This window comes from Rhamphochromis longiceps, linkage group LG17, assembly GCF_057381845.1.
Source record: "Rhamphochromis longiceps isolate RC_006_pf linkage group LG17, R_longiceps_female_GT1.1, whole genome shotgun sequence".
NCBI lineage: Eukaryota > Metazoa > Chordata > Actinopteri > Cichliformes > Cichlidae > Rhamphochromis > Rhamphochromis longiceps.
In genome coordinates this window covers 2,247,015-2,272,401 of record NC_140573.1, presented here as the reverse complement: position 1 = coordinate 2,272,401, position 25,387 = coordinate 2,247,015, and the positions used below count along the sequence as shown (strand labels likewise).

The 25,387-nt window shown below is 44.5% G+C and overlaps 2 protein-coding genes across 3 annotated transcripts in view; one reads left to right on the top strand and one right to left on the bottom strand.

The window, feature by feature from the left end:
• Nucleotides 1-946: 946 nt before the first annotated feature.
• podxl (podocalyxin-like) lies at nucleotides 947-17,665 on the top strand. The gene is made up of 8 exons (XM_085386673.1): nucleotides 947-1,553; nucleotides 12,205-12,771; nucleotides 13,432-13,727; nucleotides 13,838-13,861; nucleotides 14,505-14,646; nucleotides 14,749-14,792; nucleotides 14,876-15,004; nucleotides 16,090-17,665. Exons 1-8 carry the CDS (start codon nucleotides 1,511-1,513, stop codon nucleotides 16,282-16,284), a joined length of 1,440 nt encoding a protein of 479 aa, XP_085242799.1. The 5' UTR covers nucleotides 947-1,510; the 3' UTR covers nucleotides 16,285-17,665.
• Nucleotides 17,666-19,284: 1,619 nt separating this feature from the next.
• The window catches only part of mkln1 (muskelin 1, intracellular mediator containing kelch motifs), a 28,529-nt gene continuing 22,426 nt past the window's right edge, over nucleotides 19,285-25,387 (bottom strand). For both annotated transcript variants that reach the window (XM_085386671.1, XM_085386672.1), the window contains exons 15-18: nucleotides 24,889-25,028; nucleotides 24,143-24,245; nucleotides 22,826-22,880; nucleotides 19,285-21,932 (exon numbers count right to left, since the gene is read on the bottom strand). In XM_085386671.1, coding sequence (XP_085242797.1) covers nucleotides 21,811-21,932; nucleotides 22,826-22,880; nucleotides 24,143-24,245; nucleotides 24,889-25,028 — 420 coding nt within the window. In that variant the 3' untranslated portion in view covers nucleotides 19,285-21,810. The remainder of the gene's footprint in view (nucleotides 21,933-22,825; nucleotides 22,881-24,142; nucleotides 24,246-24,888; nucleotides 25,029-25,387) is intronic.

Below are 25,387 nucleotides of genomic sequence, written 5' to 3'. Positions count from 1 at the left end.
GTGACCTCGCCCCCGGAAATTGGCGGGTCATCCCCCTCATCCCCAGATTCTGCTTCCTCCTCGGAAGACGTGTCAGTGGGATTAAGGAGGTCCTCGAAGTATTCCTTCCACCCCCCGACAATTTTCTCAGTCGAAGTCAGCAGCGCTCCACTAGCACTATACACAGTGCAGGTAGAGCACCGCTTTCCCCTCCTGAGACGCCTGACGGTTTGACAGAATCTCTTCGAGGCAGTCCGAAAGTCTTTTTCCATGGCCTCAGCGAACTCCTCCCACACCCGAGTTTTTGTTTCAGCCACTGCCCGAGCCACATTCTGCTTGGCCTGTCGATACCTGTCAGCTGCCTCCGAAGTCCCACAGGCTAACCAAGCCCGATAGGACTCCTTCTTCAGCCTGGTGGCTCCCTTCACCTCTGGTGTCCACCATTTGGTGCAGCAGCTTCAGCAATGGAGATGCTGAACATGGTCCATTCGGACTCAGTGTCCCCAGCCTCCCTCAGAATGCTGTTGAAGCTCTGCCGGAGGTGTGCGTTGAAGATCTCACGGTCTTAAACTATTCGGATTCTGATATTTCTCTATTAGAATATTTACTTTTCAACAATGTTCAACTGTTGGTATTATTTGGTGTTCAAAACAACTATCAGTTAAGCAAGTTTACGTAGACCTTTAATAAACCAACAAAGACTTTGAGCAGATAAACTGCTCTCTCTCTTTTATTACAGCGAGCCTCAGTAGACACTCCAGTTCGTGGCACTTACACAGGTTTCATTTTTCAGTCCAAGAGGTGGCCAAACCTTGTCTGCTGGGCAATACACACACACACACACACACACACACACACACACACACACACACACACACACACACACACACACACACACACACACACACAAGAATCCGGGTCCCCTCAGTGAAGCAGGCATTTCCTTTGATCCGGCTGCATGTGTGACTTCACCCCGCGTCCTCCAGTCAATTTTGATCATTTTAACTAATGAATCAAAGTCAGTGGAACACATTGTCTCACTGCTTCCTATGTTATCCAAAGTGTCAGGAGAAGCGGTGAGTTGTGGGACTGGATCTGCCCCTGCTTTCTCATGATAAGGGAGGCAGGGCAGTGCTTCTGGTCTGCAAACAGCTGAACACTTTGCAGAAGAGTGAGAACTGACGATACAGCAGTGGGAGAGAGAGCCTGAGGAACAACGGTGCAGCCAAGGAGACCACAGAAGCACTCTTCCCCCAAATCCCCGACTCTGTGGAGAGAGAGGGGAGAAAGACGCGGTGCACACACACAAAGACATTCTTGGCTTTCAGTTTAAAAGAAGAAGAAGAAAATTACAATACGTGGGGCGCGATCATTTGTTCTGAGATACAAATTCAAGAAGAAAGGCGTGACAGCCGGCTGCAGGACTCAGTTTTACCATTAGCGCAACATCTCCCGATACAAAGTGAGGGATTGTAGCGCAGCGCTGCATGAAGGATAAATCCATCCGGGAGAAGAGAGCATCAGAGACAGGATGAGAGCGACTCTGCGGATCAAGTGGCTGACAGTTTTACTCGGTGAGTAGCCCACGCGTTCACATCAGACAGCTCCACTGGTTTGTTTGTTCAGCCTTTCTGTCAGAATTCGGGCTTTTCTATCGTTTATGTCTCTTTATCTCTTCATTGTGCGTGAAAGAGTGCTGCAGCAACAGGTGCTGGATCCCGGTGGTCTGTGTGACACGTTTTTTAAACTTTTGCTGTCTGTTTGTTCAACCTCCTGAGACCCAAACTCTTTAACGGCATGCATTTTTAATTTCTCTTTGCTACCTGGGCTGATTGGGAACTGACGAATGTAAAAACAAAGAATGATCTTTTTACCTGATTTTGCTCTACAAAGGCCTGATATCAGCGTAGTAGGACATTCATTTGAAATTTCAATAGCACAGGGGCAGTATAACGTCCTCACAAGTGGATATCAGCCCTTGTACATATGTGGACGCCAGGTCCTAGGAGGTTAAGTGCAGTGATGAACCAGTGAGCTTTTAAAGCGTTTAAAACTCCTTTTACTTCTAACAGTCTGGTAAAATTAACAAAGCCATGCTTAAGTTATAGGAAACATAAATTGTAGATGATAACCAAACACAGAAGTCAACTGTAAAGTCGTCTGCATGTGCATATCGTGCTGGACTCTTTTACATACATCACGCCTTAACAGTGATGGAGCACACGAAGTACACAGTGCATTACAACTATGAGCTTAAGATGTGAAATCAGTGGAATAAACTTATTAGCATCAAAGCAGAAACACTAAAACCTAAAGGAATACTGGCTGTTTCATTAGCTTTCCACTCTGTTAGTTAAACCTGGCTGTTTTCTGGGGATTTGAGGTCAGGTCTTAATTACTGACTGCAATCGTCTGTAGGTGGAAGTGTGCAGCATCTCCTCACAAAAGTCTTGTGTAACCTTTAAAATAGAAAACAGCGTTGTCACTTGTAAAATCTAACATTTTATTTACTCATGTTGGCACTGCAGAGTTGTTTCTTTCCCCTCGTCGTGTAAATTCATCCCAAAAAACATGTTCGTGTGTGTGTGTGTGTGTGTGTGTGTGTGTGTGTGTGTGTGTGTGTGTGTGTGTGTGTGTGTGTGTGTGTGTGTGTGCGTACTGTAGCTACATAAATGCCAGTTCATTTCTAATCTTTCTTCTCATCCCCTCTGCTATATTATGTGGTTGTAGAACAACAAACTGTAGCTCATATGTAGGATGCAGGTTATGGTTAGGTAGTAATGCTGCATCACACAAACACTGCAACACTCTAATGTAGAAACTAGAAAAGTGTAAATGGTACATGAGCTCAGGATCAATGAACCGAACAGTGACAGATGAAGGAGTGAGTTTGGACTGACGAACACTTTAAGCCTTTTTTATAGATGCTTTTATTTCAAACTCAGATTCTGTCTCAGCATTAATAATAAGAGCTCTTTTCTTCTTTGCTCCGTTTTTCCACCGTTTTTGTCTGAAACTTGCAGTAAAACAGTCACAAACACAGACCAAGTGGCGCACTCGGGCTCAGACCTGAAACATCTGCCTCCACCCCCCACAGTCGAGGACTCACCACTGCTTCGCCCTCCCTCCAAAAACACACAAAGTCCACTCAGAGCTTTGCAGAGAGACAGAAGGAGCCTGAATAATGAAGTGCAACCCCTGACCCCCCTCCAGGGCTGAAAGACCACAAAAGTGTTTTTCTTTAATTACGCACCTGCTGCTTTCTCACCACTGCAGTAGGTGATTTCAGACGGGAGGCTTTTATTCATTTATTTCTTGTAAGCGTGTGAAAAAGAGTAAGCGACACAGCCCCAAAATTCCACCCGAAGGCTGTCAGCACCTTTTTTTCTAAAGATAAACGCTGGCATGTTTTTGTGCTTGTGAACAGCCACCTGTGTCTATTTGTTTAACACTATGTGCATGTAAGTAAATGCTCCACACATGTGCAAGACCTACTGCTTTTGTCTCTGCTCTATGAGATCACTCTAAAGTGAGCGCTCCTGATGTCTTATTGTTTTTATACATATATGAGATTTCAGTGGTGCTGTGGTTTGCACAGTCCGCTGTAAAACTCAAGCTTGCAGAGCAGCCTGCTGTGGCCACACGTTGCAGGATGGGAGCGTCTCCATGAATATGAATCACTGGCCTTTAAGTGCAGGTCTGGATTCACAGACTGTATTACAGCACACAAACCTTTGCCACTGACAAACACCAAGCATATTATATTTAAAAAGACCTGAATTAACAATGAAATGAATCAAAACTAAACAAACTCTTTGAACACTAAGTGAAACTAAACTCCAGAATATGAACCACAATGAAAACTCGGCCCAGTGATGTGAAAAAGAAACGTTTTCACAGGAGTCACTAAATGGAATCTAAGAACTGGGAAAAACCCTGAGATTCAGCAGCTTGTAGCAGAGATAATTTGAAGTAATCAGGGTTTTCTTTACAATATTCCTTCATTTCATGGAGCTTTGTGCGTAGTGATTAATGCACAGCTCTCTTGGGGTCCCGCTGCAGCAGGTGGAGGTCTGGACTTTGACTGGGGCGTTGCACCACCTTGATTCTTTTCTTTGTCAGTTGCAGATTTGAATTTAATGCTGGTGAATCATTGTCCTGTTTGTGCCGAGTGTTCGCTGTCCTACGGGACTGATAATAGACATAGTGGAGTCTGCAGGGTGCCCGGGTCCTGTGGCTGCAAAACAAACATCAGCTCTCCACCACCGAGCTTCACAGCGAGCGGGTTTGTTCAAACGCAGCTTTGCCTGTAAAGTAATGCTGCCATGGTCTTTGACCCTTTAACACCAACTGTATCCTGTTTGATGCGTGAGAAGATGTTGAAACCGTTACATCATCAGTGTGATTTCTCCCCTGAAAAATAACTTGCACAATACATTTTATTACTTGAAGATATCAGTGCTTACTCAATAAATAAGATGGAATTTAAGAAGAAGGTATCATTTCTTATCAGTTTGCTCCCGGACTTCCTAACTTCTTCTCACACCATCTGCTTTTCCTTTATCACTTCCTACAAGAGAACAGACAGTCAGGGTTCCAGGTTCAGTCAAACACCAGCGAAGAAGCTGCCTGCCTGGCACACTCGTCTGAGTCTGCAGCAGCCAGTCGATGGGAGAAAACCGAGTAACAATAGAAGGGGGGAAATACCTTATCAACATCCCAGTTCCCAAGGAGGGTGTGGTGACAGGAAATGACCTTGAGCACCGTGTTGCAATCAGGCCTTTTTCTACAGAACTGTTTTTAAGTCATTGTGGTTTCAGTTCAAATGAATGTTAACATAAAGATGAACTGAAACTGGAGTGAAGAAGGTCCTGGGTTTGAATCTGGTCTTTCTGTGTGAAGCACGTTCTCCTTGTATCTGTGTCGTGGGTTCTCTCAGGTCCTCGGGCTTCCTCCCACAGTGCAAAGACACGCACTGAGTGGGGTGCTGTCTCTCTGTGTTAGCCCCGGGACAGCGACCTGTCCTGAGTGGACCTCGCCTCCTGCCCTAAGGCTGCCGTCATAGCGTCCGGCCCATCCACACCCCTCGGTTGGATTATGGAGGGAAATACATGGGTGGGGCTCCACAATGTTGTGCACCCAGTTGCAAACCAGTGGAACCAGTGAATGCTAATTAAGTAGATACGGACAATTTGTTGGTTTGATTTAAACTGACTAACTAGTTAAGTTACGCTCTCTCGTGTTGCTGCATTCAAACGCAGTAATAACTCTGATGTCCATGCACTACAAGAAGAGCGCTTTGCCAACATGCGATCCGTGCTGTGGAAACATGTGAGCTCTCAGGTTTTTTCATTATTGTCATACGGAAGTTGTTCATTAGTGACAGACATATTATTTAGTTTTAAATGAATATATATTGTACATGCCTGTGTTTGCTGGTCCCTGCTCACAAAAAATGGATGCGATGTCATCCCAGTGTCCTCCTGTGTGCTCGGCCCTGTGGTGCAAAACCCACGAAGCCTGAAGCTAAAAGGCTGCTGCTGGTAAATATGTAAAGACAGAAAAAAATGAGATTTTTGTAGATATAAACTTTCATATGCCAAATGTCATAACATTTACACCTCACAAACGCAATAGCTGAGAAACAGCTAAGCAGCGTCTGAAAGCACCTTTACTCTGCAGACGAGCTGATTTTAAAGGCCAGACACTTCTGGCAGCCACGTGCAGGTTTTATCAGGGAGGAACTTTTACTCTCCGTAAAGCCAAGCCATTCATAGCTGTCCATCGCTGCAGCCTTCAGCTTCACCTCCAGAACACACTCCTTCCCTCCATGCTACGCTGGCACCCAGGTGTCCATTAATCATCGCTGTGGCTGGTACCATCAAGGACGTGAGCTTACCTCCTCCTCGTTCTTCGTCTTTCACTCCTTACTGTCTCAGCACGATTCTCGTCTGCCTCATCAGTTTGCGAGCACTCCCCTCACGTCTCAGCTTTCAGAGCAAACACAAAATTGCTGTTGCTCCATTAGCTGGGATCAAACTGTTTGTGATTTACCCTCCTAATAAAATATTTGTTCGTTCAATAAGAAACACCCTCACTTTCTGCTCAACAAGATCAAACGTTTGGTTTTAGCCTAATTTGCTTGCCTGGTTTAAATCATTAACAGTAAATGAAAAAGAAAGAAATAATAATAATGTGCATTATTTTCCAACACCAAGTGTATTTGATAATGGGGTTTTTTTTAATTAGTACAACAGCAAAAAGGGATATTTTGGGTCATCAGTACAGGTCGGTGTCATTGATGACATTATAACTGTCACACCTGGACTAAAGGTTTGGCTCCAAACTGGTCTGAGGATAAATAAACATGTATGCATCCTTCAGTCACGTATGTTCTGACCTCAGAGGAGGTTAGGCTTCAGACATGGTTACAGGACAGAAGAAACTGAGTGTACTCGCATGTGACAGGAGGAGCGAGCTGACGCATGTCTAACACTCAACTTTTGCAATGAGAGCACCGACTTGTATAAACACACATACCAGTCTGCTTCCAAGGATAGGGAGTGTGTTGTTTGTGGATAATGTGTGTGTGGTCAGTCGTTACCATGTGGCTGGTGGAATTACTGCTCTTCATCTTATTCCTCTTTCTCACCGTTTCCCTCCCCCCTCCCTTTGGCTCGTCTCTGTCTTTTATTCTCACCGAGTGCTTTTAGATTCACAGCTTCTCGCCTCCTTTCAGTAAAGCAGAGGGACCCTTTGCTTCCTTACCCACGCACCACCAGCAGCCCACCCCAGACCCACAGAGAGCTGAAATACCTCTCTCAATAGGACACAGATGGGGGCCTAGCTGCAGCGGTCTGCAGCGAGGAGGTGGCTCATCCGTGCGCGACCGAACGAGGGGCCTTTGTGTGGACTGTCAACAAGCTAATGGGGTAGCACTGCCTTACCAGCGCTTTGGAGTGACAGCCACATTCATTTATTCCCTTGGCTCAGTTTGGCGTGTTCACATCAGGCTGAGCTTACAGTCAGACTGCTTGGCATGATGGAGCGATAGCTGACGCTCACACAAAAGGCCAGCCTGCTGGTTTCTCTAAGCCCACAGATCAACGTGTACTGAGTTCTGGCTCTCTTCCACTGTGTGGCTTTTGTCCCGCCTTCCTCCCTCACAGCTGGTTGCCCTCCCCGAGCCTGCTTCTGCCAGAGGTTTCTATGTATTTGAAGGGAGTTTGTCCTTCCCACTGTCGCCAAGTGCTGGCTTGAGTGTTTTTCTGTATTATTGTCTGTGCCCTACAACGTAAAGCGCCCTGAAGCGACTGTTGTTTTCATTTGGTGCTATACAAATAAATACAAAGTGAAATCAGTGTTTTCTGAGGAGAAATGTTTTCAGGAATACAAACGTGAACAGCTGCTCAGGAGACACGTTTTCATAAATCATGGGAGCTGTGCCAAAGACGACAGCACATTCAGTGAAAAATGAACACCTGATACAGTCCATAATAACTTCGAATGAAGCTTTTGGTTACTTTAAGAATAGAAAAATGTAATTCCTATCATTAGTACAATAAACACACATTCTGGACCATCCATCCATTTTCTTCAGCTTATCAAATGTGGGATGACAGGGGAGGGCTGGAGCCAATCCCAGCTGCCGTAGGGTGAGAGGCGGAGACGCGCTGGCCACGGTGCCAGGCTAACACGGAGACAACCACCCCCAGACGAGTTTAAACCCCCAGTTTCATCTCCAACAGCTTTCGTCATGAACCTTCTTTTTGCATCATCCTTTATATCACTGCTGGTTGTTTGTCGAGGCCAGAGGCCAAACCGCTGATCTTTAACAGGAGAATGATGGGAGGCCGTCATGGTGGACGAGCCGATGGTGGCTCTGCTGTCACGGCTCTGCTCGGTTACCACGTGTGCATCTGTGGAAACATCGAGATTTATGTCTGGAACCTCGGTGACAAGTTAGAGTGCAGTTTATTAAAAACTGTCTCGATGACATCAGCGAATGTTTGGGTCAGTAAAACAAGCAAATTGATGGAACTGATTTCTCTGATAAATCACTTGGTTAAATAAAGGCACAAAGTTTGCTGTCCTGTTTTGTTACAACACCTTAATCTTTCTCTTTATTTTTAATCCTTAAGATCAGGCTCTAATACTCTGAATCCACCTTTTAAAAACAGCGTGTAGACTGTGGTCCTTACAAGACAGCCAACAAACATGATCACATAGAATATTATACACTACTGGAGATTAAAGACAATAAATAGAATTTAGGGTTAAAAGTCTAGAGCAGTAATACTGATCCATGTAAGACTGCTTTGACCGTTAATGTTTTATCTACAATTTGCCAATAAAGCCATTTCCTGTGTGGTGAGGCGCTTTCATACTGTTTCACTGCTCCATTTCTAAAAGAATGGCTCTAAAAGATCCTCCACCACCCTTTAATGTTAGCTAATACTACTTATTTAATAAATAGTTATTTAACAATTAAATGTTCTCTCAGCCAGGAGTGAGTGGAGCGAGATGAAGCACAGGCGGTGTTTCAGTCATGTGCTCGGATAATGTTCTCAAATTAAAACACCATGAGTAGCAAACGCCGCAGCGAACGACCGCTGCTGTAAGCGGTCAGCCAAGTCGTTTCCTTTCCTCACTTTACAAATCAAAATGACAGAAAAACCAAGATGATGACTCGGCTGTTGGTTTTTTCTCATGTTGTCAGTTTGAAGTTTTATTTAAACAGAAGTAAAGACGGGCGGAGGTTTCTCTGCAGCTGTCAGTCATGATGCTACACCCAAATTTCACATTAATTACTAAATAAAATATTATTGTGGTAAAAACGACGCTTTGAGCCCAAAGCAGCACAGATGACCTGCTGACGGTTGGAGGAGCTTTATTGCTTTAACCCAGCAAGGTGTCGGTAACATCCCAAACTAGCCGGTTCTCAGGCAACACCTCGGGGAATAATGTGCTTCAGACTTCCCATTTCCTGGAACAGACTGAGGAAGAAGGAGCTTTTCACCCCACTGCATGCGACCATTACATGTTTGTATCCGAGTACAGATGTTCTGGTGTTTCCTAAACTGATGCTAAATGAATATTGGCTTTAAAAACCAACACACGCTCAGCAGACAGAAACACGTCTGCAGCCGCCCTGATCGCGCTCTTCCTTTGCAGTAGCACTGGTGTGTCGGTTCAGGTACCAGGGTTTCCTGTAACCCAAATTTATTTATATACTGATGTTGATCCAATTCACAAAGTCCCAAATCACTGAGCTGTTTTGCCTCACTGAAGGGAGCCAGAAAGAAGAGCCAGGGAAAGGACAGCAGGTCATTTCCCACACAGGCTGCTGTCTGACGCCCAGTGATGTCTGACAGATCACTGAAGCATAGAGTCAGCTGGCTGATGGAAGTCATGGCAAAATTCAGATCAGAAAGGTCAGACAGCTTCAGACGACGGAAGATGTTCAGAGGAAACAGCAACAGATCGAGGTGATATTTTAAAATTCAGAGCTCGACAAGTGTCCAAGCACAGGAAAGGACGTCTGTTACTGAGAGCTGTTCAAATGAAAGATTGTGACAGCTTGTAACATTTTATTTATATAAATACAAAATTTGGCATTTAATACAAACAATGTATTTACAGCTTCACTGTATGCGCTGTAAAGTCTACAGTCCTGAGGATGGGCCGTCTATGTTCTCTCAAAAAGAAACGTCAGGCTTCACGACAGAATAGCTTTCAGTCCATTTTAAACAAGCTTTGCTCCACAACAGACGGTGGCCTTTCTTATCAATATTAGCACATGGCTTCTTTTGTGGCTGGTCTGTCAAACTGTGCAACGATTTCCATGACAGTCGTGTTTTTATGTCTCCTGGAGATCACTGCTGTCCCACAATCATCTGTGGCCTTGTCTCGTGAATCTTTAGATGACATCATGTGCTGTAGATGACGAGATATTCACAGTTTTACATAGTTCCACAATTTGTAGATGCAGTTTAGTTTAGGTTGAGTGAGCATCTTTCCGTCTCCCTCTCCACGATGCCAGGAAACCCAATCAGGTCATCCTGCTTCTTTTTCAAGCTCTACATACTTTCTCTCATCTTGTTGCTCCGTCTCAACTTTTTAGAGGCGTGTGGCTGCCATCAAATTCAAAATGAGTTAGTATTTATCATGAAAGGACAGAAAATGTCCCACTTTAAATACCTGTTTATGTACTATATTTAATAAAATATGATGAATAAAATGAGCAGATCGTTTCACATAGTGAGCGAGCGTTTGGGATTCGTGGTGTGAGCTCTTTGTGTGGATGTTTAAATGTGATTAACAGGTAGTGTGTGTGGTGAGGAATGTGTGGCTGAGGTAAACAGAGGCTTGGTGCAGATAACAGCAGGACTAGCTGCTGCCGTCACATGTTAAGAAGCAGATACATCAGTGACAGGGTCACCGGGGTCAAGACCAACAAGACAGCACATCTGGGGGAGGGGGCGCGTGGATTATGAAGACGCGAACAGTGCAGACAGGCCTCACCTCTGACTGCACTCGTGTAACAGTGGTTCAGCTGATTGATATTTTTGTATTTGTGGATCAATTTCTGCCACACAAAGTAAGAAAACATACGAGCATCTATTAGGAGAGCCTCTAAACTCTGAAATGCAGTGAAGAAAAAGCAGGTTATCTGCTGTCAGGAGACTTAGCTGCAGATAACGCTGACACTCTTAGTCTCTGAGTAGCAGTGTTAAGGCAGCGGGCTGACAGGAGACAGGCCAGGCTCGGCTCTGCCAGCCTCCGTCTGCCCGAGAGGATGCAGCAGATTCACGGGGTAAACTGACCGCTCACATCTGCTTGATGTTATAACACAAAATTATATGTTGAGCAATATTTCAGAATGAACCAAACAAACTGATCATTAACGTGATGATGCGTTTGTCTGGGAAACGGGCCGTGCACTGTATGTAACGGCACTTTACTGGTTTGTCTGTTTATGCACCAGTTTGGATTCAATCATTAGGTATTATTCATCTCTGGCTCTTTTCCAGAGTCCGTCCTTTGTCCTGTCCCTCCTCTAACCCACAAGTTGAGCCTGGTTCTGCTTTCTTCCTGTTGAAAGGGAGTTTATCCTTCCCACCGTCGCCCGGCTCACTGGAGTCATCTGATTGATGGGTTTTCAGGATTGTCTTTATCTTACGATACAAAGCACCTGGTTGTTTTTACTAAACTGACATTGAAGCTGAATTGTAGGCCATAAGAAGCTTGAAGCACAGATGCAATATTGCAATATGAAAGAAATGTATTGCTCACTTTCTATACAGTGACGATGCTAAAGAGGAGTCAGCTGGCTGAAAGCTGGATGTGAGCGTACAAACGCCACAACCTTTCTGCTCAAACATTAAATAATGAACACGATGTGCAAACTAAACTACAAGTTAGCCCCTCGTTTCACGTCTTATCTACTCAGGACAGTTTGGTCATTGTCTCTCATTTAGCATGTGTGTGTGTTTGCATGTATCAGCAGAGATCTATGGTGAAACTCCAGCGACTGAGCATGGAGCGAAGCTGCCATGAGGTCATACGAGGGTGTATAAGGCCATTGTTTTCTTGGTGCTGAGGAGCGTTCGCAGAGGGCACTCCAAACAGGCTGTGGTCAAGGGTGTGGTGCCTCCAAGTTTATTGTGCACAGCATCCTGTCCTCGTCCCTATAAATAGACCAAGAGAAAAAGATAGCTTACAGTTGTCAGCACAGCAGGAAATCCAGGAGTAGCTGCTTCGAGCTGAGGAGAGCGGCTCCACTCACTGTGAACAACAACAGCACAGAGAAAGAAATGTTCGATTCGAGCTTTTTCATGATGCGTACTTTCCTTTTGCTTTACAGTTTCTCGTTTGTTGCCAGCAGCAGCAGATAATGTTCATTAAATTACAAGCAGACCACGTGGTCAGCAGCAAAGAGCAGGCAGACCGCGAGCTCAGGAAGTGGTCCAAACATTTGTCTTCAGAGTAGGCGGAGACTAAAATAGACATACAGGTAAACAGTGAGTGCTTATTTGATCTGCATTTTCTGGATACTCCAATATATTAGGCTGCAGTTCTCTACTGTATGCACTAATATGACTGTACTGCCCCCAAGTGACTATTACAAATGCAGGTCTATAAGATGCTGTCTTTGATGGGTTTGATGCAGAGCCTCATGCAGCTGTGCTGTGAAGGTAACCGCTCGTGTCTTTTCCTCCTCAGGCTTTCTGTGTCACAGCGTCTATGCAGATACTGCTGCAGAGACAACCACTGGGACACCTGCTGATGTCACAAGTGTTGCTGCCACAGATGGGGATGAACCTACAAAGACTACAGCCACAACTGTGTCAGCAGCAACAGCAACAGCAACAGCGGGAGTCACTACCAGTCAGAATAACACCGACAAACAGAGCACAGCAGTGCAGACAACACAGACTATCCCAACTCAGAGCACACCAACTCTCAAAGCAGAAACAACAGGAACAAGCCCCACAGCAGCTCTCACTTCTCCCACCAAAGAGGCTACGACTGCGATCACCACTTCGACCTTGGCTGCTACACCCACGCCAGCCCCATCAGAAACAGTCACTAGCCCCAGCACCCAATCAGTGCTGAGCACTAAGCCTTCCACAGTAACGGCATCAACATATTCTCTGTCCAGTAAAATCACTGCACCATATGTGTCATCAGCAAACGAGGATCAACGCGAGAGCACAAACAGCCCCACAGTACCAACATCCAGCGCTCCAGCTTTGACCACTGTAGCCGCGGCACAGACGCTTCCCACAGGTAAGGACTTTTGTCCCCTGGATGTGAATCTGAAAATGAAATATTTAAAGTGAGAAGACACCACAACAAATACTTAAACCTGACCGAACTAGTATAAATAAGACTGTGAGAGCGTGGCGTTCAAACTGCGCTCCAATGACATGAAAACTTGGATGTGAACAGCTGTGAAAAAGGGTAAAAGGTCTCGTTTCCAGGTGGAAGCACGGCGTGCGCAGGTTTAGGTACCATGTGAATGATTTTAACGTCGTGTATTTTACAGGGAAGAAGACGCAGTTTGCACTTTACGTACTTTTAAGTACTTCATAATTCCTTAGTAATTTTGGGGAAAGCAGTATTTCTGTCTTTCATGGTATGCATTTTTGATTATTATTCGAGTGTTCCTACTTTAAGTATTTGTTGCCTCATGTGACGGAGACCACACACACTCCTGACCCTGTTAAACTTGGTATTGTACAAGCGTTGGTCCATCTGCTCAGTTCTTCAAGTAGCTGGAAAGTTAAAGGAGGTGGTGTTGACTGTGGTGTATTTTGTTCTTTTAATACTTCCTCCAAACCTTAAAATGTGACGTGGCTGTCACTGATTGGCTGGCTCAGAGGGATCTGCATCACTACGACGACGCTTCCTTATTCTTGTTGTTCTTGTTGTTATTTCTGGTCCAAGTTTCCACCGAAATCCCTGAATCTACAATAGTACCTGGAGAGGCCAGAGCGAACACTCAGCTTACAAACCCAGGGGACTCCAGCACCTCCTCCATCACCTCCTCCATCACCTCCTCCAGCACCTCCTCCATCACCTCCTCCAGCACCTCCTCCAGCACCTCCTCCATCACCTCCTCCAGCACCTCCTCCAGCACCTCCTTCAGTGTGAAAAAAGGAGTTAATACAGCAACTACAGATTCAGCCATGCAAGCCACCACGGCCACTATCAAGACTCCAACATCCACCCAGAAGTTTGTTGTAAGCACTGAAGTGGCGCACATACAGCTTCTATGTTGTTATCATTATTACTTGCATCTAATAGAAGTGTCGGTGCCTTTGAATGAGATGCTTGTTGTTTTTCTCTGCAGTATTTCCACAAAGGCAACGAGGAGGTAAGATTTTGTTTTGCTCTGATCTATTTGAAGCCTGCAGACTGAATGCCGTTACCTGTATCTATGCAGGGCAGAGTTTATTAGTAAAATCACGAATCACTGAGGGATCTGTGGATGCACAGTCACATGCTGCATTTCCTGTGCTTACACTCGTACTGTTCCAGGTGTTACTGAAACTTTTTACCTTTGAGCCTCGAAACTTTACAAGATTCAACAGCTGATGACCATTTGTGTTCAGACAGGCGCTGGGTGGATCTGTTAGGCGTGCGAGCTTTGTCTGAGTGGAGCAGTGAAGCCTGCTATTAAAACAAAACAACCATTTCAGTCACTGGGTGGAAAAAGTGTCTTAGTGGGAACCCTTCCTGCCTTTCTCTAGTTTCCTTTGTTCCCACAACTCTTTTTGAAGCAGCTTTGACCCTCTGAGTCCCTCAGTTGTGCCCTTTAATAGTACACCAGAAATAAGCAACACATCACAACACAGGAAAATACGGCCTTGGCTGTGGCCTCTGACCTTCCTGTCCTCCCACTGGCAGCACGGCAGCGTAGAAGAGCGCTTTCTGGTTCATGAAACAAAAAAGGACTTGTGCTGCGTGCATCAATGTTTTTGTTTAACAGCATTTACAGACGTGTCATTTTTACGCAGACCAAAGAAAAAGATGGCGAGAAAAATTTCAGAAAAGTGTGCAAGAGGCTGATGGAGAGCATGGACAACGGATCCTGCACCCTGAACTGGCTCGTCCAAAACGGATCAGTGAAAATCGAATCTGTGGAGATAAATGGCAAAGGTAAAAGAATATCCTAGTCCGTTCAGAAAGGGGACATTCACTGAGTTTATAATTCAGATTATTTTTCTCTGGAAATCAATCAATGTGATCCTGATCTTTCAGTGAACGAAAGCCTTGCGCAGCAGTATTATGACGAGCTCGCCCAGGTGAGGATTCGGCTCTTTAGATCAGCCTCGGGACCCTCGGCCTCTACAGCAACTACTTATTCCTCTGTTTGTTCCTCTCCTAGAAAGAACAGATAAAGACCGATAACAAAACCCTGATCGCTATCCTGGCCTCCTGCGGAGCCCTTCTTATCATGATCGTCATCCTCGGTGCCTGCGCCTCCCACCACCGTAAGCCTTACAATGAGAACCAGGTAAGAAGAGACATCCATCCCACTATCCCCAGTATGCTTCCATTATAGTCTGAGTTTCCAGAACTAGTGAACGTATTAGCTGCTTGCTTTGCTTCTTCATTTATAATCTGACCTCTTTCAAAGAGGAATAGAGATGATGAAACAGGAAAAGAGATGTTCCAGATGCTTCACATTTCAAGGCTACATCAGCCAATCATATGTGCTTATTAGGTGCTTATAAAATCTTTGATGAGTGTTGGCCTGGGTTGTTCCAGACATGGTATTATTCGTTATATCTTCTAAGCTAACCGGTGATAGACAAACGATGACACATCGATTCATGTTTAACTTTTTATTCTGTGTCCCTGCAGGTTTGGTTCATGCTTTAATGCCACTAATTGGGATTTGATTCCCATCCTTTTCAGCTTATTTAGTACTTTTTAACACATGTTGGAGCTAAAGAGCAGAGAGGTTAGAATTCTGGGCTTTTTGTTTCCCCTGATTTTTCACCCCTCTCAAATCTTTTTTGTTTTTTTTTCCTTTTTTAAAATTTTGCATCGATGTGGTGGGACTATCGTTTCAGCAGAAACCAATTTTACTTTTAGCCACTGAACTACCAAATACCTGACAGGAGCTCCAGCAGCGGTGACCTACGGGGGTGCCTGACACTTTCAGAACTGTGTCAGGATCAAAACTCGGTGTTTAATTGGTTTTCTGAATATTCTGTGGAGAAAACTTTTAGCAAACGTTCTAGGACATATGACCGTGTGGGGACGATGACTGGGCAGGAGCAAAGGCCTCCTTTTTATCTGTTTTGATTCTGGCCTCTTCTTCTAGCCAAAATTCCTTCTGTGCCGAAATACTTTTCCAAAAGGAAAGTGTCGTATCGTGCAGTGCTTTCATTTAAAGCTGTGGTAGCCTGAATCCCTGATTCATCCACGGATAGTTGTTGGATTTGTGGACTTTGGAGTATGTTTAGAAGTTAAACAACAGTCGTGTGAGAGCAGTTAGATTCCACTCAGATTTATGAATTTTTTTAAGACTGGGTCTGTGTAACAGGAAGTAACAGTGGGCATGTTTTTACTTTGCCCTCTCAATCTCCACAGCAACACCTAACAGAAGAGCTGCACACTGTGGAAAACGGTTACCATGACAACCCCACGCTGGAAGTGATGGAAGTGCAGCCCGAGATGCTGGAGAAGAAGATGGTGCTGAACGGAGAGTTCAACGACAGCTGGATGGTACCTTTGGACCACCTGTCGAAAGAGGACCACCCCGAAGAGGAGGACACCCACCTGTAAGGACGGGTGGGAGAGGGGCGGGTCACAGGGCGCGCAACGCCACAACAAATCGAGCTATACCCACGCATCTTAAACTCTTGTCTCTCATGCCCTTGTAGCCAGGCAACACTTCCTCCAGAGCAGGTGACGGCGTGGCGTGTAGAAGCTGCTCGGTTCGATGTAGCAAACTTCATGAAACATGTTTGAAAAATGCACCAAATCAATCACTGTTGTGTTTATGCTGCACTTTTCCATGCGCGTGACTTCCTGTGGAGCACAACCTTTTCATATTGGTTTTTACACATATTTCTGTGCCTGTTCGCTATTGTACTAACAAAGAGGTTGCACACTGTGACCTGTTTTTGAGTGTTTTCTTGCATCTGACGAAGGAGCGGCAATATTACAAACCAATCACTTTGCATTCGCTCTTGAGGAACAGAGGTCATCTGCGTTGACCACTCTAGAGTTACTAACATAGAAATGTGATCAGGGGGCACTTTAAAGCCCCCAGTGATTTAAAGATAGAGGCTGTGCACTAACCCTACAGAAGGAAGGACACGGCCACAGAGATGCTGCTTACACTGGGCGGACAAAGGACCGGTTTGAATCCAAAGTGCCTCATATTGACTCTGTTGTGTATGGAAAGCCAGAGACGACAAATTCTTGTCCTTTAAAGTCATTCTGATGCAAACAGGCGTCATTTCTGTTCATCTGAAATCCTGTATTCGGGTTTGCATAGGAGAGCCATGAAGTTGTTTCTAGGGCCAACAAGGCAAAGCCCACATCTTTTTATGTTAGTGTGTTTTAAGTTGTTACCCTGAAATCTAATTTCATGGTGACCTGCTCATGTTGGACTCTACCATGTCAATTGTGGCTGTTGTACAATAAACACAAGCTATAATCATGCCAAACTACTTTTTAACTACTTTGTTAGTTGCATTATTAGTAAGCAGACGTGCGCCCATTCTCAGTCAGCTGAGCCACGCTGTAAATAGCTGCACGCTCTTTGTTGGTGAGGCTGGACGGAGTCGGGCTAAACCCTCACAGCAGAACCCCAGCTTAACACTTTTATTTTGAAATTCTCATCAGTCCAATAATTTCAATTAATATACATTTACTTTCACTTCAACCTATATTATGTGCAAGTGACTCAATCACACTGGGCTCTCCAGTCCAGCCAGTATGTTTGCTTGACTGCTGTGAGTGTTTGCGTCTGCCACTGTTATCATAGTTGTGTATAGTTTCTCACGTACGTTACTGTACCAGGATTTTATGTATTTATGGTTTGTTTGCTGCAGAAGGCAAACAGCAGGGGTCTGACACACTGGAAGCTGTAAAGCACGGATGGTCTCGACTGTTATTCTGTTGTACCTGTTCAGGTTTGAAAATAAATCTTTTTCCCCACTTTGGAGACTTTCCTTTAAAATGAACCACACAAAGATGGCAGTTAGGAAAACGTGAACAAAATACAATCTTTATTCATTATATACAGTACATACAATGCAATACTGCAAGGCTTTCTACACATTCACTGTAATCCAGAGTAGTGCTCACTGATCATAGAGTACCAGCTTTAAAACTCCTGAGTCCCACCCAAAGAAAGACAAAGAAAAGTTGTATTTGGCATTGTGTGTTCTTACAAAGGTGCTTTGAATTAGTCTTGAACACAAAACTAACGCTACAGCCAGTGTGGTGAGCCCTGCATGTTATCAAAATGTCATCATTTTCTTACTTCTTCACATTTCTCCTCGTCCGAAACAGATTAGCAGACAAAAAGAACATTTATTAGTGTAAACTGTTACACTTCCTCAGTATGTAAATTTAGGCCACTTCTGCTGATCCCTGCTACCTGTCTGAGATTAGTCACACATGAACATAGAACAGAGCATCTCCATCCTGGGAAGGCTCCATAGAAGGAATAAAGGGTGAACAGTGAGGAGTCTTGGCTGAAATAACTGGATACAAATTCCACATTGAGACCTGTAGGTGGTGTGTTGATGTCAGAAACTGAAAGGATCACCTCTGTGAGGTCATTAACGTGACCACACACACAGTAGGCCATTTGTTACAAACCACACATCGTTAAAGAACAGCTGACACAAAGTGTGGAGGGAAGCAGCTCGGCTGGTCTGTCCAAACGCTCAAAGACGAAATCTTTGTCTCTTTTGTTTAATCTGTAAAACCAAACATCAACTTTCAGCCTGAAGCACCAAGTCAATGAAGAACTGCCAATAAAATGTAGTCGTTTGGAGGCCGTCTCCACACACTCGCCATCGTTCATCTCTACAGCATTGAAAACCTCTGGCCTTTATGGACACTTCCTCCTCCATGACAGCATAGCTCGTCCCAGGTGTAGACTGGTGAGGCTGAGTTAGGGGCTTAGCTGTCCTGACACCACCCAAACATTTCCAAACTCATCTCTGTGCGGTGGTGCAGTGGCTACGCTCCTATGGACAAACACTTGCTATGTGCTCAGATTAAGATTATTCATTTACTGCGCCTTGTTGAAGTGTCCTACCATTATGGTTGCCAGGCAACCAGAAAACTATGCTGACTATGTTAACAGTTACAAAGCTGGTAACAGTGTTGCAAGTGAAGCTTCCTGTTAGAGTGTATCACTCTATCAACACATGTCAAATGTAGTGCACAGATATAGTGTGGTATCCTCTGAGGCAAAGATAGTAACATCGTCATAGCAGCAGGAAGTCAATGGAAGCAGTTACATGCAGCTCACGTTATCATCACGCTGTTTGGAGGTCGAGTGTGCTAGAATTTCACTCACTGCTCTCATTTTACGAATGAATTTGATTTGTTCATATTTTAAAACACATTTTGGAGCTACAAAAGAATCGAGCAGGCGATGACAAATCCAGGTCTTTGTACGTTTGAAGCACAAAGGAAGCAAGAACACTGCCGTGGATTTGTGATGCATCAGCGGACTAACAGCTCTCCAACACTAAGCCCCACAGCTCAGGAAATTCAATTATGGAAGTTTATTAAAAAAATAAAAACAAACAGAAACGTTCTTAAGGTTCTTTAATTTCAAAATAAGAGCATTATCTATAATTCATGTGTCCAATGAATGAGATTGAATCAGTTGGCATCTTTGATTCAAACTATGAGGGAAAGAGTGTGAAACGTAAATTTGGCCTGCGTTACACGACTGTAAAAGAATCCACTCTTTCGTTAAACTGTGCCGAACGTTCTTTGAATCTCCCAGGAAGAAGTCTGTTCAAGTACAGCATACGCTCGACGGACGGTGCTCAAGAGTCCCAGCAGCTGTGTGACTGCGTCTGTAGTGTTCTACTGCATCACAGCTATCAGAAACAAAGCACTGGAAGAAATATAAGCGAAAAGCTTTCCTGTGAAATGCAATTAGTGAGAGTCTGACTCAGTCAGGGAAGACGGCAAACAGGAAGCGAATGGGGAGTAAGCACCTGCATGAAACACGGATCCCTCAGAGGTGACAGAGAAACTGCAGCTGCCACAGCTTCAGTCCATTTCAACACTGCTACACATATCCAGCTACTCGGACCTTCGACATCCTCCAAAAGCATTTTATCCAAACTTCCCAGCTCAATGTTTTCCTTCCGTATGTGAGGTTACAATCAGGTCTGTGTGTTACACATGGTTGGTAAGAAAGTCTCAGGCGTGTAATAAAAATAAGCCGAAGCAGCTGAGGATCAAATTTTACAAACTGCAAATGTCTCCATGATCTGAAGATGCGCCTGTTCGTGGACCAAGGAGTCCTCAGCGAGGCTAATCGCACAATGAGAAGCTTCAGGATCTCCTTCTGTGTTTGTGTGATCAGGAGGTACAGCAGCCGATGAAGGAAGGTTGTGTGTGTTCACGACAACAAAGGTAGGAAAGGTGACCCCAGCACATTATTTTGCCACCTGACCAATCAGCATGCTTTTATGTCACAGACTCTGCTGAACCTAAAGAACAGGGTGGGATCGTTTCTAGCTGTAACTGCAGCACATCCAGGTCAACCACAGGAACTCAGTCAACAGAAGATTAATTAGCGATACCGGTTTGTGCTTCTTTTTTTAAGCTGCTCTCCATTTTCTTGGGCCGAGCCAGCAGCTCGTTGGTTACACGATGAGATTAGTCATGAAGATCATAACTGTAGCCCAGTTGAGTTATTATTAGTGCTGTGAGCGTTGATCCAGTTGAAATCACGTTAACGCCATAACCGCTTTGAAGCGGCAAATCTCCGTTAGCGAGTTAACGCGGCTCGCTCGTTGGGCTGCACGCCACCAACGGGTTAGTGCTGTCCAGCCCCACGCACGGGCGAGCCACGCTAACTCGGAGATTTGCCGCGTTAATTCAGGTATGACGTTAACGTCATTTTAATGAGATTAACGCTCACAGCACTAATTATTATCAGTACAGAAAAGTTGATAACCCAGACTTTAATATTCAACACAGATTATAAGCTGGAAGTTCCATGATCGTATATGTGACTGACTGATAATCAGACCAGAGCTTCATGCACTTCATCCTCCCATTGAAGGAACATGCTGCCAAACTGAAAACACCTTTAGCTGCTCTGCAAAGATCACGGTGGATACCTGCACCAGCACCTCACTCACGTCTCGTTTAAACTGTCCTTAGTAAGTAACTGCTAAATGTGGAGCCACAGAGTGACTGGACCCTGATGTTTTTTTGTTTTTGACATTTGTTGATAAGGATGGGGAGAAAGAGCATGACCTGACACAAGCCCAGGACACGTGGAGCAAATTCCTATATGTATATTTACATATTCTGTACATCCACTCAGAATTCAACGACAGGCCAATCATTTCACTGTTATCAGCCAGTTTTACAGGGATAGCAACCAAAACCTATATACCTATATATTTAATATATATATATTAAACTTTATCTCATAGAATCATTCCTCTATTGTTCCTACGATGCTTAAAACTGCTGACTTTTTCCAGCCTGTGCAGCCGTCACGCTCATAAATAGGGGCAGGTGCTGCAGGAAAGCCAGCTTACCAACTCATTAAAATGACGCTGACATGTGGTTTTATAGGAGAAACAACAAAAAACAACACAATCTTAATTTTTTAACAACTGGCCTCAGATGTAAACATGTGAATGGACATGTGTGGTTGATTCTGAAAGCACAGATCGAAGAAGAGTCAGCAAACAAATGTGCAAATTATTTTTGTTTAGCTTCAACAACAAAAAACAAACAAAAACAAAAGTGATGCGCTGGGCTTGGCTCCTGCAGTCTCCATCAGCAAGACAAAAGGAAAAAAAGCACACGTGTACACACACACGCACACACACACCCTCAGGCTGTTGTAGAAATTTCACGTATTCAACAAGGACAGCAGTGTGTGTGTGTTTGCTGCCCTCATCGTCATGGTAATGCAGCCCGTGATAGCAGCAGATCAGTGGGGTGGAGGTGGGTGAAGTGTGATCCCACCAGCAGGGGGCGTTCCAGAATAGAAAAATAACTGGTCTCTGTCTCCACACGGTGTGTGCGGCTGGGCGTTCAGTCAGAGCAGTGTGGCGAGCGGCAGGCTGGGAGGGGCTAGAGCGTGATAAGGTCTACCAAGTTGCCCTTAGGTGGAGTCATGCTGTCTGGGAAGAAGTTGACGAGCGTATCGAAGAGCTGTGTCCGCTGAGCGTACGTCTGGTCTATGTCTGAGAAACCTGAGGGGGAGAAAGAAAACGCAGGTGAGCAGAGACGCATGTACAGAGCAGAGCGCCATGCTTTCTGCTCCTCAGGCCGGGTCTAGAAGATGCTGACTGGAAACCATCTGTGTAGACTCAATGCACAGAATCAGGCCTCAGCACACAACCTCTCAAAGTAATCATGTAGACACATATATGGCTTTACATCAGCCCTCTTTTGTTTATGTGATGTAGTTTGTGAAACACAGACAGGAAGCAATAAAATATCATTTCAGCACCTTCTTGATGACGTTTGTCACAAGCTGGTTTTAGTCAGTGTGCAGTGAAGACAGGCTGTACAGATATCTGGTAATCCTGCACCTTCATCAACCTGAACAAAAGTGCTGCCTGAAGTGAAATACTGAGGTTTTGCAGACACATGACTGGTGACCATGTGACATTAACTTGTCCAGCATTTGGGACATGTGACAATCAATGAATCATTCTCCAGAGACACGGGAATAACGAGGGGAAAAGAAAGATTATTATCCAACAGACTGAGTGGCTGCTGGAGGTGGATGGCAGTCGCTGGTAAAGCTTCAGTCTCACTGTAAACCAGTCAGTGACCCATGGTCCCATCCCATGGTAACCACCCGTCTCTAGGGAAAAATGCCTAACCCCTACTGGTTGGCAGAGTCTTTTCTACAAACACTGGCACTCTGCGCAGGAGTGGAACTGTGAAACGAAGACCATTTGCCTTCAAAGTAAAAGTTGTGCCTCAGCGTTGCAACCAACTTGTTTCATTAAGTGCAACTTTTACTCTGAAAACCTCTCCACTTGCAGTTTCTGTCACACTTTTATAAAGACTATAAACCTGATGGTTCCCATGTGTGCAGAGCGTGAGCTTTTATGAACTCTGAACAGGTTCTTACCAAGAGGGATGAAGTCAGAGCTGGACTTGAAGAGCGCCGAGGGCAGCAGCTGGAACTGAAGCACACAGAACAAACGTCTGAGTCACTTTAACGTTCAACAGCAACGAACAAACAAACGCACTGATCAGAGTCCTGCTGCAGCAGGTGCTGCGCCGGTCTGAATGCAGATGAGGGCAGGATACACCTGAGCTCACGTCTGTCTACACAGACTCAACCTACCAAGTGCAGCAGAGGCTTAACGCCTGCATTACTCACAAACCAGCAAGTGTTTAAAGCAGTGCTGTCAATAGATCGTGATTAATCGCGATTAATCGCAATTACTTGATCAATAGCCTGGCTGTAATTACATTTTTTCAACTTTATATTTAAGCTTGTAACTGACATTTATGCAGTTACAAGATACTAATAGGGAAGTATACACTAATATATATATTAGTGCTGTCAAACTATTAAAATGTTTATGCAGACTGATCACAGGGGAACTGTGGATTAATTTGGATTAATGATTAAACATCATTTATTTTTATTCTATATTAATCACGTTTCATTTTGCATGAGCAAACAGACTCGAGAAAAAAGGGCAAACATCGCACTTAACATGTTGAACATTCATGTAAAAACTCTGTAAACATGTATCCTCTCTCTGTCTGTCTTGGGGAGGCTTCACGTGCTTGAACGAGGAACCAAAGCTGTGTAAAGGTTCTCAGTGATGTTAACAGGTCTGCAGTTTGTTCCGCGTGGCGTCAGTCGATGTGTCCGAGGTCGACTTCCTGAGGCCCCGATGCTCCGCGAGTGTCCAAGCTGGGTGAGGCGTTAGCCAAAGTGCTAGCAGCATCCTGGCTAACGTGTGCTTCGAGTCAATGTGATATTTTAAGCTGGAAGCGCTTCGGTGAAAACAGAATTCCTTCTTGCACAACGTGCAAAATACCTTATGTGGGTCGACTGTTCCCTCTTATTTTCTTAATGCTAAATTTCCCACAGACAGGGCCGAAGCGCGTTTATCATCTTCCACATCGAGTTGATTGGTGCAGCTGGCCGTCACTACACACCAGCTGCCCCGTGCGCATGTGCGCAGCTGACTCTACTTGGACAAACTGCCCGAAATGCCTTTATAGAAACATTGCAGGGATTCTGAGTCGCTCTGCACTCCAGGTGTGTTAAAAATTGTAATCCTGTTGCCCGTGATGGCGGATTAATATTAACACGTTAATTTTGACAGCACTACTTAATATTCTCAGTTTTATTATATGCACATATATGAATGCATTAAAAGACTGGATTGTATACAAACGTAGACGTTTAAGGGAAATCTTGTACCTCTTTGGTCTCATCCGGGTCTGTGTGGTCTACAGTGAGAGACAGGTCGTTCTGGAGATACTTCAGTGCACTCAGTGGCTCTGACTGGGCCTTTTCTTCAAACCTGTGAAACCAACACACAGTGATGGCATGAATACCAACAGAGGAGGCTGCAGTTACAGCTACTGGCAACTTGATGGCAACAGAAGCAAAGCAACTAAGTGCATGCTAGATTCCCAAAGGTGCTAGACAGGAAGTACTCATCCCTTCTCACACAGATCTGCACCTCTGCATTGCTACTGCTACAGTTACACTTACTCTTTTTAACTTTACGTATGCAAATCATGTCACCACAGTCACAATAGCTGCCCCAATTTATAACTTTATAACTATAAATGAAGCAATTTAAAAAAAAAATCATATTTATTGTTAGTTTATCCCGTTGGTCACAGCGGGAAGAAAAAAAAAACTCTTTAACAAGAAGAAGCCCCCAGGAGTGCTGGCCTCATGAAGAGGCAGCTCTCTGCTGCAGCCGGCTGGGAGTGAGAAACAGCTTATATGTGAAGTAAGAAATAATATGAAAGTAGAAGAAGAATCTCAATAATAAAATCATTTAGATCGTGAGAGAAATCCAGAAGATTCCACGTTAAACTTGATAAACGGTTCACTTTAGAGGTGGAATACTTACTGAGCATTACTGCTCCAAGGTAAAGGGTTCAGGGTATAGACTACACTGCTGGCTGCTGGTAGCTTTTAAAGGCACAGACCTGTATTTTCTGATGAGGTATCTGCAGTGGCGGAGCAGGTATTCCTTGGAGGGCCGACACAGTTTGAGGGACCAAAAGTCATCCAGGCGCATCTTAGGAGAACAAGACTTCCCGGGGTTTCCCCCAAACAAGTAATGCACCTGCACACACACAAACAAGGATACATTTATCATTCACTCTTTAGTATGTTTTAGATATGTGCACAAGATAAATCTGCCTGTTGGTGTCTGCCGTATGAATAAAACACACCGCTCTCATCTGAATTTAGCTTCTAAAATACGTGTTGATCTGATCGAGCTGTAGGCCTGATGCAAACGAACCAGGCCTGTACTAGGCTTCGTTCCACTCCACTGTTAATCCACACTTCCTTCACATTTACCTGCTGTCTGTTTACACAGGAAGTCTCACTTTTACAATACAGTTTGAAGCACTTAAAATAAAAAAAGGTCAGACTTGTTGTTAGGTTAACATCGGTCAGAATGTCAAAGGGAAAAATGCT